The 14,361-nt window shown below is 33.5% G+C and overlaps 1 protein-coding gene across 3 annotated transcripts in view; it reads left to right on the plus strand.

The window, feature by feature from the left end:
* The window catches only part of sd (TEA domain transcription factor 1 homolog scalloped), a 336,647-nt gene that overhangs the window by 190,669 nt on the left and 131,617 nt on the right, over nucleotides 1-14,361 (plus strand). For all 3 annotated transcript variants that reach the window (XM_090407968.1, XM_090407969.1, XM_090407971.1), the window contains exon 3: nucleotides 1,612-1,739. In XM_090407968.1, the coding sequence (XP_090264094.1) occupies nucleotides 1,612-1,739 (128 nt within the window). The remainder of the gene's footprint in view (nucleotides 1-1,611; nucleotides 1,740-14,361) is intronic.

Here is a 14,361-nt window from a genome sequence, read left to right on the forward strand (position 1 = left end):
AAGAACACAATGCTTTGCATTCACCCTGGTGGCAAAAGAGAGAGAGTGTCTGACACATATTTACCTGTTACTTAGGCTCTTTGAAGACTTCTGGTGGTTAGGTTTATAATAAATTTATAATGATAAATAAGAATATATTATAAAAGCATTTATTTAGTGTAAACCATTAAAAATACTGGGAATTTATTAATTGTTATTGTTGCACTAGCATCGATTAAGTTATTTAGTATTGAATTTCGTAAACCAAATGGTTAGTTGCTTCTTCAGGATATATCTACAATGAGGACAACATAAAGTAAGCAAATCTCAGATAAATTGTCAGCGATACAAATACGGGAGGTGGGATGAAGCACAAGTCGTGATCACCTGTTCTCTGGAATAATTTTTAGATGATTATAGGCAGGGCCGACTCGTGATAAGGCCAGGTGTGTTATTTTTTTATGGATCACATGTCTGAGATGTTTTTCAGCTTTCGAAATTTCTCTTGGTCTGACCATGTACATATGCTAAACCGCATAAACAATAAACTTCTACTTTTGAAAGGGGATGATGTTTTTAGGCGATCTTAAAACAGCAGACACTGAGGATATCGCACCAGTCACAAAAACAAGTAGCGAAGAGATTTCGGATGGTCTGAATGAATCTGCAAGCTTCTTTGTTGTTATGCACTTTTAGTATTGCAGCGATCCTAATAGATTAATCTTCGAATATATGGAATAGTACTCCACCTGTCCAGAATGCTAACATTCAAGAGACTTTATCACACCTGAGTCATCCATGGCGCTTTATTTAATCGATAAAGAGTTCAATGCTAAGAACCTAGGATTACCTGATTTGGTATACGGCTTTTTTTTTTTTCTTTTTTTTTTTTTAAATCGTAGGTTTAAGCAACATAAGGAGTTCGTTGAGTCCTATGACTTCTTAAGGCTGCAGATTTGCTAACCTCTATGGCATTTAGAACTACTAAGTACAGTTTCATCTTATTAAAGCTTGAAGCAGTGTTAAGATTTGCATTGGACATATTGAACTCTTGTGCCCTCCTCCCCCGTCCATTTATCAGCCTTCGGACTCCTAGAATATCAACATGATTACCCACGTAATCTTTTTCAAAATTTTTATTATTATCCAAATAAATACCACTAGGTACTGGTAATTTTCCTGTATTATCAATAACAATAAACGAAATATTTGAGGCGATTGCTTTGGATCATGAGCAACTATATGTTGCAACGTACAGTTGGAAGAAAGTGGGGAAAACTGTTTTACCAAAAGACAGATTTATTTTTTTAATAATTAATACAGAAGATTAACACCTTCTCCAAGTGACTCCCAAAGACGATCAAGTGATTTCAGTCATTTGCCACCAAGCTCTGTACAAGTTGAATCATCCTAATTCTTTTATTCATACGAACTTCTTTTCTCTTATTTCTTTATTATTATTATTATTATTATTATTATTATTATTATTATTATTATTCGCGACACTTATTTCTTTATGAAAATTCAAAATCATAAAAAATTAACAGGAACATTTTCTAGGATGTGTGTATATAAATGAATTTATACATAAATTGTTTAAATTTATTTTATTTATTTATTTATTTTCTGCAGGACGAAATGAGTTAATAGCTAGGTATATAAAACTTCGGACAGGAAAGACGCGCACACGGAAACAGGTCTCTAGTCATATACAGGTGCTGGCCAGACGGAAAGCCCGTGAAATACAAGCCAAATTGAAGGCAGGTATAGTAGTGACATCTACCGGTGGTGAGGGTAAATTGTTGAGAATCGTAAACTTATTTATACAGCTGTTTATTTATGTTTCTTTAATTAATAATAACAGCTGTTAGAAGTAATTTTGGTTTAAACTGTAGTAGAAATTTATATTACACTTAAAAGGCAAATTTTTTTCAGGTTTCATGTTTGGAAACGGATATACTAAGAGATGAAATAGTGGAATGTGAAAAACTAATTATGACAGATTTAGCTGTTTTGCAGGTTAGTTTGTAAACAAAAAAAAAAAAGTTTGCGCTAATTCCAGTATGGCACCGTGCGTTAAGACAGATGTTTCGAATTTTTCGTTAGGATTTCCTGTAGACAAATTAAACTTTAGTCAAAGTTCTTATTGGACAAATTATTTATTTTGGTTTGTTAAGAGAACTTCAGTAGTGTATAAATTAGTTGGGGGGAAGCTATTGTTAAAGAATCCATGATTGCTTGTTTCAGAATAAGGATATTTATTGATAAAATGGGAAAACATTTTGACTATCCATGGCTGGCTGTAGCCTACTGTTAGCATCTTATATTCACTATCAAAAAAATTCTCGAACAAAGGTATGTGCGTGCGTATATATGACACTTTAATCAGTGTAGCAGGTTAAAACTTTAAACGCATCTTATTCAAATGACATGGAAATTACTATTTCTCTAATTGTGTTGTTTTCTAGTTATTAAAAAAAGCTTATATTTATGATAAAAAAGCTGAATATAATGGTATGCTTCAATCAAAAGCAATAAATTTTTAAATCTTGTTGTATCTAGTATACAAGTTAGCTTGCTGTATTTCAAAGAATCTTGGCAGGAAACTGCTAATATCTGACATTAGTAGTCTGCAGGCTTTAATAAACTATTTATTTCTATTCTGACCCACAAATATATATTTAAGCTGTTATGGGAGCAAATAAACAGTATCACTGTAAAAACTAAATTAAAGTTGAAGCTAATAAAAAAAAAAAAGAGTTTGATATTAAACAATAAAATATTAGAAACTAACACCTGTTTTGAAAGTAAAAATAACTAAGAAAAAGATCAAGAACTACATGAATTGATGCAGGCAGATATGTAAGTACTAACTGTATTGGAGACCCAAGCAATGATAGATCAATACAGATGAAAATAAGAAACTAATAATGAAATATTAAGTTACAGGATTCATATTATTTTTTTTATAACCTTCATTCATGATAGGATGACACAGATACCTGAATCACTGCTGTTTACATTGTCAACTGACATATGGCCTCTGGTTTGAATGGTGACATTCACTTGTTTGTGACTTGGAGTTTGAGAAAGATATGGAGAACTCTGATATGGTTTGCTTTGAAGAGTATTTGAATAGACTGGCATAGCGAGCATATGTTGTAAAGTGTTTGCACTTTGGATTAAAAAGATGGAACACTCAATGCAATGTCAGTGAATTACACTACAAGAAATGGATTGATGTTCAAGAGACATGACAGGAGGTCTGAAGACAGCATAGGAGATAGTTGAGGAAACTGACACGTGTCAGTGATGAAGTGGTTGCACTCTAGAGCGTTATGGCCATGCCATATCTGAACTACTGTACAGATATGATTTTTTTTTTGGAGGGGGGGGAGATGTTGGATAGAGTTTGGAGATGAATAATCAAAGAAGTGTCAAGGTTTTTTTGTCTGAGAGAATGTGAATTACAGCTTGGAAAATGGAGGTGGGGGGTAGAGAGCCTCCATGGCTCAATCAGTATAAACAAAGCCATTTGGTTAAATCCCATCTAGGATACAAAGAACCTTATCAGGGTTTTTCAACTAGAGGTGAGTTAGCCTGTCTCATACAGCAACGGCAGGGTTTTCCCTCCTGGAAGCTCGGGTTATTCATCCCCACAACCAGGCAAACCAACCAACTCGTAGAACATGCACTTAACAAACGAAAGAGTACTTATAGGCATAGGGCTAACCACCTTATCCTTGAATTAGGGTTACAAAATCCAAGGACATTTAGGTCATGAACACTTTACACCTGTTAGTCATTGATGATGGAGGTAAAACAAACAGGTGGTACAAGAGAAAATTTTACTGTTTTTTTAATGCCATTACAGTACACCACTGGTACAATGGAAGAGAAAGTGTTAGATAAGAGAAAATGATTCATATACCTATTAAATAGTTGTAACTGCTGGGAATCTATTTCTGCATGACGGAAGAAGCTGAAATAAATTAAGACAGTATGTATTTGTAGGGTAAGTTTCGAAGGAAGATTAAAAATTGATTATTGCCTTATGGTTTGCAAGTTTTGAGCATAGTGGCAGAAATGTAGATTTAACCTCCAAATGAATGATGTCCATAGAAGTACGTGCAGAAAAGGCACAGAACAAAGACTGAGTAGTATAATAGGAAGTAGAATACATTTGTAAGAGTGGGATTCTTAATTATTCTGATTCACAATGTTGTATGGCATTTGAAACTTAAAAGTTCCAGTAGTTAGATCTGAGAAGGTCAAAAAGTGGATTTTTTTGCATGGAGAAGAATGGTAGAGCGGTGAAATATGTTGAATGTGAATAGAGAGTAAAATACATTGATATACTGAATAAATTTAAGGCAGAATACAATGCAACTGATGGTTAGCATGGACTTTCTGTGATATCTTGTGGCTTTATAAATGCCTAAAATAGTATTATTAATGCGAATTAAATAATTGATGCTTTTTTTTTAGATTTGCTTTTTTTAGAGTTAAAAAAAAGTCGATATTCCTAACTTTTGAGTTGAATTGGACTTCAATGAAATCTTGCATTTTTGCTTTACTAGAGCTACTGTGTAAAATGTTTTTAGAGTTTAATGTTTATTTTCAGTTTCAGTTTTAAAATTGTATTAAATTGGTGATCCACCTGTACTAAGTTTCTCTGGCTGGATGAATATTAATAAACGTTTAGACAGGTTTGGTTGTTGGCAGCTATTCATTTCACGACCTTAAGAACAAAATAAATAAGATACTTGTTAAGTTGCTGCTGTTTCACTGGATTTCACGCCATCTTGAAAGCAAAACAGGTTGTGGGTACACAGGTATTGACAGTTCAAATTGTAATGAACAAAAGAACTTAGTCAGTGTTAGAGGACCTCAAAATAGGACTCTATTTTGAGGTCCTCTAACACTGAATGAAAAGAAGTTTACAGCTGTTGGTTTTTATCAGAATTGGTCTTTAAATGACTTTTTCCAAATTTTCAATAAATTAATGCAACCATACTTTTTGAGTTAGGGAGGTTCCAGAAAAATATCAGCAACTTAATAAATATTGCATTCCTTTCATTCTTTTGTGCTATTGTATTCCTTTCATTCTTTTGTGCAGTTTAATATTATTAAACATAAGATGTTGATAAAATTTGTTTATTGAGATCTTTATTAAAAATAGCTAAAATTTATTGAGCCACTTCAGTCTTGTTTTAAAGTTGTCATTTTAAAGATTTAGGAGGCTGAGTAGTATTTGCTCAGTACTCCCCCCATTACCTCCCCCCCATTAACATCATTATTAATTGCTCTATTAGTAATGCAGTGGTATTTTCATAGCATAGTCTGTAATGTGACTGCAGTTTAGAAAGATTCAGGTTCAAATTCTGCTGTTGAAGAAATTTTTAAGCTGTTTAAGATGAGCCTGAGTTAAGTAATCTTAGATATGATTGGCAATGGAAAAACTTTTAGCTTTTTTGTCTTCATTTATGGCACTCAGCACTCTTGCAGGATGCTTTTATTCCAGCTCTCTTAATTTAATTTTCAGAGGGAGATTATTGCGTGTGTAATTCGGATTTAGTTCAGGATTTTCCTGAAATATAGTGATAAAAAATGTATGCTAATAAAATTTTAGGAATACAATATAGGAATGCAGTATCTTGTTACATATTCTTTTCATTCCATATCTTGTGAAATAATTCTTTTGTTACAAATTTCCTACCCCATTATGTCATAATTAGAAAATGCTGCTTGGGTAATGTCAAAAAAGAAAAGTTGTGCTATTGATTTATTAATTCAAGTATAAGAAACTGGAATGCAAAATGTAAAGAAAATTATTTTATAAAAGAATGTATTATGTACCATGATAGCAGTAAGTTTATATGGCATCATGTTTTGCTATTTGAATAAATACAAGTCGAAATCATAGTATCAGTATTTTAGTTTTACAGCATCACAAAAAAAAAATATTGAGGATAAAGGATAAAAGTAAATGTGCTTTTATATGGTACAATCAAGTGATTTCTATGAAATGCAAATCAGTAACATTACAATATTAGCTACTTGGATTTAGAGGAAACAAAACAATTTGTATTTCATTTCACATGAACTGACAGATGCTCTCAGAAGCTCTTGATGGCTGCCTGTTTTTCTTGCTGAATCAGCTTTGTAAGGAGATAGGCTAGTTTAAATTTGAACATATAAGAGTTTTTAATCTGGTTTTTTTTTTACGTACAGGTTTCCTTGTTTCTAATTGCCTTACTGCTCAGATTTTAGATAACATTTTCTTTATGGTTCTTTTATTAAAACTTTTTTTTTTTAGATAAATAAAAATTTATTCCATTTTGCATGTCATTATTAATGTTTCTCATTTTGAAAATAAAGATTGAGAATAGGCATATATTTATCTTTGTAACTGATTGTAACTTGCACTCTTCACACAGTGTCATTTAGCTTCAAGATCTCAGTAGTTTCTATATCTGTCTGGATTTTAATTACATTTTTGACATTATCTATAATTTTATTGAGATATGTTTATATATGTTGACTTTGAATCATATATATAAATATATTGTTCAGGCATCTTTCATTTTAATAAATGCTTTTTGGACATGCATGATTGTTTTGAAGCTAGTATGATATGGACTGTAAAATATTATCAGTAGAAGTGCATTATTCAGATTTACAGTTTGTGTTGATATTTTTATTACCTCTAATGCAACACTACAATGCAGTGCTTTGGAAGATTCTATCTTGACCAGAGAAAAGCCAATAAAACAGGCAACGTTAAATGTTTCATTAGCTTTATATTCATAGATGACACCTTATTTATTACACTTTATTGTTAATGTGAAGATAGCTAATTAGAAGAAATATTTAATTATTATGACTAGATTGAAATATCATTGAAGTTTAGTAATTAAACCATTAGTAACACTGGTCTGGTGAGTAGAACACTGTGCATATACATCAATGGCAGCAGTTTGATATTAGTTTTTGAAAAATATTTGGTCATTTTGAACTTTTAGTGTAAGGGGCTGAGAATCTATGGGATACATTATGACTTTGCTGAAGGGGGTTTCTGCTTTTCTGCAATTCACTTGCATTTTTATTATAAGGTGACAGTCATTCTGTATATAAAGGTGATGTATAAACCATAATATTCTTGTTTTTTGTGTTTCCCATCCACGTAAGGTTATTAACCTATAGTACATCACTGATGTGGGTGGACTTTGCAAAGGCATGTGATTGTTGAGTAAAGATTACTGATTAGGATGAAAAGTTACTGGTAGTTTGATTGGAGAACATCCCTCTAATAGCTATCAAAAAATAATAGTCGTGGAATAGGGTAGTAGAATAAGAAGAATGTATCATTGATGTTCAGCAGTATACTATTTTTTCATGTACTTGATCACTGTAATAATGAAAACACTGACAGTTATGTATAAAGATGTTATTGATTTGTACAAGACCTTGTTAAAACTATATCTGAATTACTGCGCATAGATTTAATTACCTGAATTTTGGGATGAGAATATTGATTAAAAGACTCATAATATAATTTCTTGTCAAGAAATTATATTGTTTTAATCCTTTACTCACACGTAAGTGCAAACAAAGTCTACATGTGAAGAATCTTCACGACTAGTCTATTTGCATATATAACTTAATATCACTTGCCTCAGTATCCCATAATACACAAACATTGTGGGAAGGGTTGTTGCTGCTATCCAGATTGGTTTCGACCTCTGTTGAGGTCTCATCAGTGGGAACTAGACCAGGATGATACAAAGGTCACCTTCTTGGCTCAGAGCCTTTATATAAAGTAGACTAGTCATAAAGATGCTTCACAGGAAAATTTTGTTTGCTTATGCTTAGTAAAGGATTAAAACAAGAATATAATTTCTTGTCAAGTATAATATATTTTGAATCCAGTGGTAAATTTCTATAAGTTACAGCATAGTAAAAAGGAGAAAAAAAAAAAGCTTACAGAGGACATATTGGTGAAAGAACTGCTATCCCTATAACTAAGCAAGAGAGCACATTTTTAATGCAGAAGTAGTAATAAACAGTGAATGTGCTGCCAGAGAATGCAGCGAATGCACTGATACTGGATGAATTTAAGATGAGATATAATAGATGTAGTGACATCTGAGATGGGCTTCTCATGATGAGTTGCAAAGTCTATGGAAATTCATAACTTCAAAAAATTATTAATAACAATTATGATAATTATAATAATCATGAATGCAATATATATATATATCTTTCCAAGCATGTATGTATTTGTGTATATAAATGCATGCACACACTGCTTCGAAAGAAGTCAACAGACAATATAGTGTGTGTGGAACAAACAGCCATGGCACCCAACTCAATAAGATGTGGGACCTCCTTTCACTGCAATGGCTGCAGAAATCCTATGAGTGCACATTTTCCACAAGTGTATGATAGCAATTAATGGGAATTTTGGAACATTTTTCCTGTAGGCATATAATGAGGTCCTGGACTGTTGAGGGGGATGTCTGCTGACCTCACCTGATGCTCCAGTTCATAGCAGAGATGTTCAGTAGGGTTGAGATCAGGGCTCTATGGAGGCCAGCCAAGTGTGGTGATGTTCATGTCCACAAGCCATGTAGTTACAGCAGCAGCCATATGACATGATGCATTGTCTTTGCTGAAAGAGACAATGGAACAGCACAAAGTAGGAAGCATTGCATTGTCCAAAATGTTCAGATGCCTCTCAGAGTTCATTGTTTGTGGCATCAAAAACAGAGGTCTGAGGCCAAACTAGGAAAAGCAAGACCATACCATCATGCCACCATTTCCGAATTTCATAGTTGGGGTTATGCACTCTGGTAAGAGAAGAACTGGGTATCCACCACACCCACACCAGTCCATCTGCTTGGTAGAGGGTATAGCATGATTCATTGCTTCATAAAACAGTTTCTTAAGCTTCTACATCTCACTGTACATGCTCTTTGCCACTAAAGATGACCTGAATGTTGGTTAGGGTAATGTGGGGATTGCATATTTCACTCCTACCATGGAAACCCATGTTGTGAACCGAGATTCACAACATGGGTGTTTTGTGCAGATTCGTATTCCAGTCTCTGATTCTTCCAGTTTCTGACTCTTCTCTTAGATTTGTAAGTTAACTTGATATTGGTTTGAGTGCACTCTTTTATATATGCTAGTTGAGCAATTTGGCTTATTTTTCATTTATTTTCATATAAATTTATTCATCTGCTGACTTCACCAGCTTTGTTTATTCTGTTGTTATATCCAAATTTAATTTACCATTTTCACTAAAAATTGCACATAAATAGCTGAAATGTTTTAAATGTTTTATAGTTTCTTCATTGAGAATGCAGTTAACGTTTTCCATATTCCTGCCTGGTTTTATTCTTTTTGTTTTTCATATCATAACAAACTTGTTACAGCAGCTGTTCAGTAATAGTTAAATAATTCTAAAGCTTTGTAAGTTGTATTATGGATTTAGGAGTTTAACATAATCTGCATATAGTAAAGAGCTGAGCTGAATATGCCAGTTCACTAAGCACATTGAGTAACAGCAGTAGAGGTAGTATGCACTCTTGTCTTACTAATTAGCAGCTGACTTACAACTTAAGTACAGCCTATGTATTGCCCTCTATTTTATATATATTTGTATATAATATAATATACACTTCCAATGAGTTGCTGCAAGGCCTGTGGCAAATAAATGCTGTGTTTGTCTGTAGGTTGGGGTCAAAAGCAAAGTAATTTGTTAATATTCTTTTTTGAAGAGCTGAAGGTTTTGGCCTTTGGAGATTATTTCATGGAGGAAGGTTTCACAGATGGGTGTAGATAGAATGAAAAATGGGAGCAGCAAGTTTGGTGAATCTGTTGCTCCTGTTGTTATAAGTTTAGCAGAAATGGAAAACAGATGAATGCCATTTCTGCTGTGCAGCCTCATGAAAATATCTGTAGAAGAGACTGCAGAAACTGACCATTTGTGAAACAGTAGTGTCACCCAACTGCTCACTTCTGAACAATTTTTAAAGAAGTTTTAGTCGCACCATCCAAATGTGAGAGAGCAGTATTCCAAGGTCAGACTAGTTTGAGATTTGTACAGTAGCTGGGGAGATGAAAAGTAATTGAGCTGAAGAAGATACCAAGTTTTTTGAAGCTAAGGATGCTATAGAAGTGATGTGATTATGCTAAGAAAGGCTAGGAGTCGATACACAGAGAGATACAGTCTTGACTGTTGAGTATGTAAATTGAGTAATATCAAAGTGAACTGAGCATTATCAAAGATAAAGGAGGAAGTAAGTTTGTTTTTTTTTTTGTTTGTTTTTTAAAGAAAAAACAAAAATGTGTTTTGGAAGCATTGAAGATAACTATCTTGTTATTATCCCATTGAAGGATGGTGTGGAGATAGGGCAGTCATTTTAGATGATCTTGAAGCTTGTTGGAGCACTGCAAGGTTTGTCATATGAGTAATATGAATGAATGATAAGTATATAATATTCAATTTACACCATAACTGCAGGATTTTGAACAACTTTTTTATTGCCAACTTACATATGTCTTTCCAGATCCATAAAACTTAAATGCATATTCTATTATGTTCCTACATTTCTTAACAATCTATCTTAAAGTGAAAATCTGATCCTGGCAATTTCTAAACCCATAATTCTAAATCTGTAAGCCCTCTTCCCCATGTTTCTCTTCTGTAATTTTTCTTAGCATCTTCTCAAGTATGTTTGCATTAGTTTTACCTGGAACGATTAGTAGCAAAATTCCTCTGAAGTTCTTACATTCTGTTTTATTCCCCCCCCCCCTCTTTTCCCCCAAGTGGGTACCATGATAGCTGTACTCCAATAGTTATTACCCATGTAGACTGGGTAATCCCCCCCCCCCCCTCAACCTAACAGTCTTCCTAAAGATTCTTTGTAACCCAGATGAGATTCTAATCCAGGTCTTCCACCCAAAGGGCATTGTTGAAACTGACTGTGCTATGGAGGTTTTAAATTTATACATCTACAAAGAGGTAATTATCTGAGGCAACATCTATTGGAGGAGACTTTAGGTTGAAGAGTGCTGTATCCGGTGGTAGTGTCAGAAAGCAGTAACCAGTGTAGCCACACCATCTCAACTTTGGAAAGTGATCTTGACCAGGGAGATTCAGATATGCAAAATTTTTAGTTAGGAAGGGATATAAGGAGATGGTCAAGGGGTGTTTAAAAAAAGCAGTACTTGACTGCATATCCAGTATTAGAAGAATAAATTGGGTAGGAGTTGGGTGAATAGCATCATTAAGCAGAAGTTTCAGAAAAAGAAAAAGGTTGTTGAGGAATATAAAAAAAAAAGTGATCAATAAGCCCATGAGCAGTGAAAGGCACAGGCAACAAGGCTGACCCTCTATAGTAAGGAAGGCCAAAGCTAATTATGAGAGGAAGCTTACCATTGAGGCCAAAGGAAATCCCAAAAGTCTTTCTCTATGTGGCAAGTAAAAGGAAGGATGACTATGAAAGTATGACTTGAATGAGTGCTGATAGTAGGGAGATAACAGAACTAAATGAAATTTAGTTACATGAGTGATAATTTTGCAAGGATGTACCATCTAAATGGAGATGCTGCAGTGCCAGATGCGACACATTCACTAGCGTAAGAATAGAATTATATGAAGTGGAGATGCTTATGATATTGAAGAACTTTAATGCAAATATAACCATGGGATTATATGGAGTTTCAGCCCATGTATTATGAGAAGCACAAGAGAAATTGGCAGCACCTCTGACCAAGCTATTTAATTTAAGCCTCAGTTCTTGGAAAAGCCTAGGGAATGGAAAGAGGCAAACGTTCCACTGCATAAAGGAAGCTCCAAAAGAAAAGGCAGGAAATTACAGGCCAATCTTTATCTCAGTTGATACTGCTGGACTTTGCAAAGGCATTTGACAGAATGCCACATGGACTTGATTGCATAAATTAGAGCACATGGGAATGGATATGAAATTGGTGAATTGTGTAAGAGGATGACTGATGGACAAATATCAAAGAGTAGTATATGGTAGAATTGAATAGACGAGAAGTTGGGCAACATGGTGTACTGCAAGGCTCAATGTTTAATGTACACTAGTAATATATAGGAAATGATTTAAGGAGAAATATTCAGTTGTTTGCAAGTGATGCAAAACTAGGAAGAGTAACAGTGAATGAAAATAATGTAGAGATCCTATAGGATAACTTCAATAGACTGGCATTATGGACAAAGGATAATGGCCACCAGTTTAACATGGCCAGGTGATGATAGAAACACGTTATTAAAGAATGACATTTTCTTGTATAGCAAGACCTGCGGAGTTTCGTCATTAAACATTAACACATGTGCCACAGTAAAATATAATATAAAATATATAAATATTGTATTTTACACGTGTTAATGTTTAATTATATTATTAAAGAGATTTCATGGGATTGACACCAAAGACCTTTCTCAGTAGATGTCAGGAAGGGTGAATATCAAGGGAGTCACCCCTGGAAATTGTGTAAGAGTGTAGTTAACAGAAATGTTAGGTGCTTGGAAGTTGGTTGAATAAGTTGCAAGAGGTGGTTATGAGAGCTCTGTTGGTGAATGAGTTCAAGGAGAGGTATTATAAGCATTGTGTGAACACCTGTTAGAGTGGGTCCTCCACGTTGTGTCTTTGACTACATGGAGATGCTTGAGAGATAATAAATAATAAAGATATTTGAAAATTTAACATTTTACAAGAAAACACTTTGGTTGTCTTGAGAACAACTTCGTTGAATAACATTTTAAAGATGTTGGTTCAGGTACTGTGAACAGATCATAGAGATCTTTAAGCATACAAATGTGAAGCATCTTGATGTTACATAAAATTATTGGCAGTTAAAACTTGGTATGTTCCAGCAATCTGTCTGTAGTATAAAATTTGGTGCTCTGTTCTGAAAGAAATACAATGAATACATCTTCAAAAATTGTGGAAACAACTTCTGTGTTAAAGTAAAACTGAAGTTTTACTTAGGGAAACTGGACATACAATCCCTATCTGTTTAAAAAAAAAAAAAAAAAAAAAAAACATTAATTTAATAATTTTGGTGAAGCAGTCCTCCCAGATCACGCTGTTAACACCCTACACAAATTAATTGGAAAATTACTTGTTCTTTACATTAAAACTGGTATGAATGGAAATTTAAAGAAGCCCGTGAAATTTTAATTAACCAACTTAATTTTCACAATAATGGTGGCATAAAAATCCTAGGAATTTGGATGGTAAACATCCACGTAGTTCTTCAAGTTTTCCAGCAAACCCTGACTTTAGGATTTGAAGCAATTTTTCAGCTATTATTGGCCACCATCCATACTGGTTTGTTTTAATTTATTGTATACTTACATGATTAATTTGTGTGTGTGTGTGTGTGTGTGTGTGTGTGTGTGTGTGTGTGTGTGTGTGTATGAACATGTTGCCCTCTAGCTTAATTTAATTTTGTAACCCAATAGATAATAATAATAGCATAATAAGAGGACTCTAGCTTTGATGTAGTAAGTTTTTTCCCACCAGAGGTCAGGCCAGTAGTTTTAAATGTTGACCCAATCAATGTAACTTGAGTATACCATGTAGATGGTGTTTCTTTGTATATATGTGTATACTCCAGATGATGACCTTAATGTGAAGGTCGAAACGTGGAGTGATTATTTCGGTTTATATTAAACTAAAGTTTACTTTAACACAGTAATTGTTTCCATAATTTTTGAAGATGTATTCTGATTACCATGTAAGCACGAAGGAAAGGAAATACAATGAAGTTTTCCATATTTTTTCCACTATTCCAGTAGTGCAACATTAATGAAATACTTTTTCTTTCATTTTACATATTTATGAAATTTGTTTTGGCTCCTGTAGAAAAGCATTTTCTTTTTCCCATAGATTTGCTATAAAAAGTATATTTATTAATACTTTGTTTTAAGCCAAAACAAAGTGTGGTTACTGGTGTGGGAAGAAACATGCAGCTTCTAAAAGGCCCTCCTAAAACATTGTAGAACATTATGAAATAGCATAATAATGGCTCTTGTATTTAGGGAATTTTCAAAGAAACAGCTACTTTTCTTTTTCCATGCATACTGATGTCTTTGGATGCTAGTTAAAATGTGAGTTATTTAAATTTTAAATGCACCCCTTCACAATTTATTCACCTATTATTTTACATCATTTTTATGTATAGTCACAAACTAGCACCAGATATTTAATGATTTAAAAGGTCTATATATTTTATTGAAATAAGCTGGTCACTAGAACAGTATAATTGAGTAATTAATATAGTGCAATGTAGTGTGCACTTTCTATTAAAAATGCAAGCAAAAGAAAAACAGGAATTACT

This window comes from Typopeltis vanoorti, chromosome 18, assembly GCF_054136105.1.
Source record: "Typopeltis vanoorti isolate ZY-2024b chromosome 18, IOZ_Tvanoo_1.0, whole genome shotgun sequence".
Classification (NCBI taxonomy): Eukaryota; Metazoa; Arthropoda; class Arachnida; order Uropygi; family Thelyphonidae; genus Typopeltis; species Typopeltis vanoorti.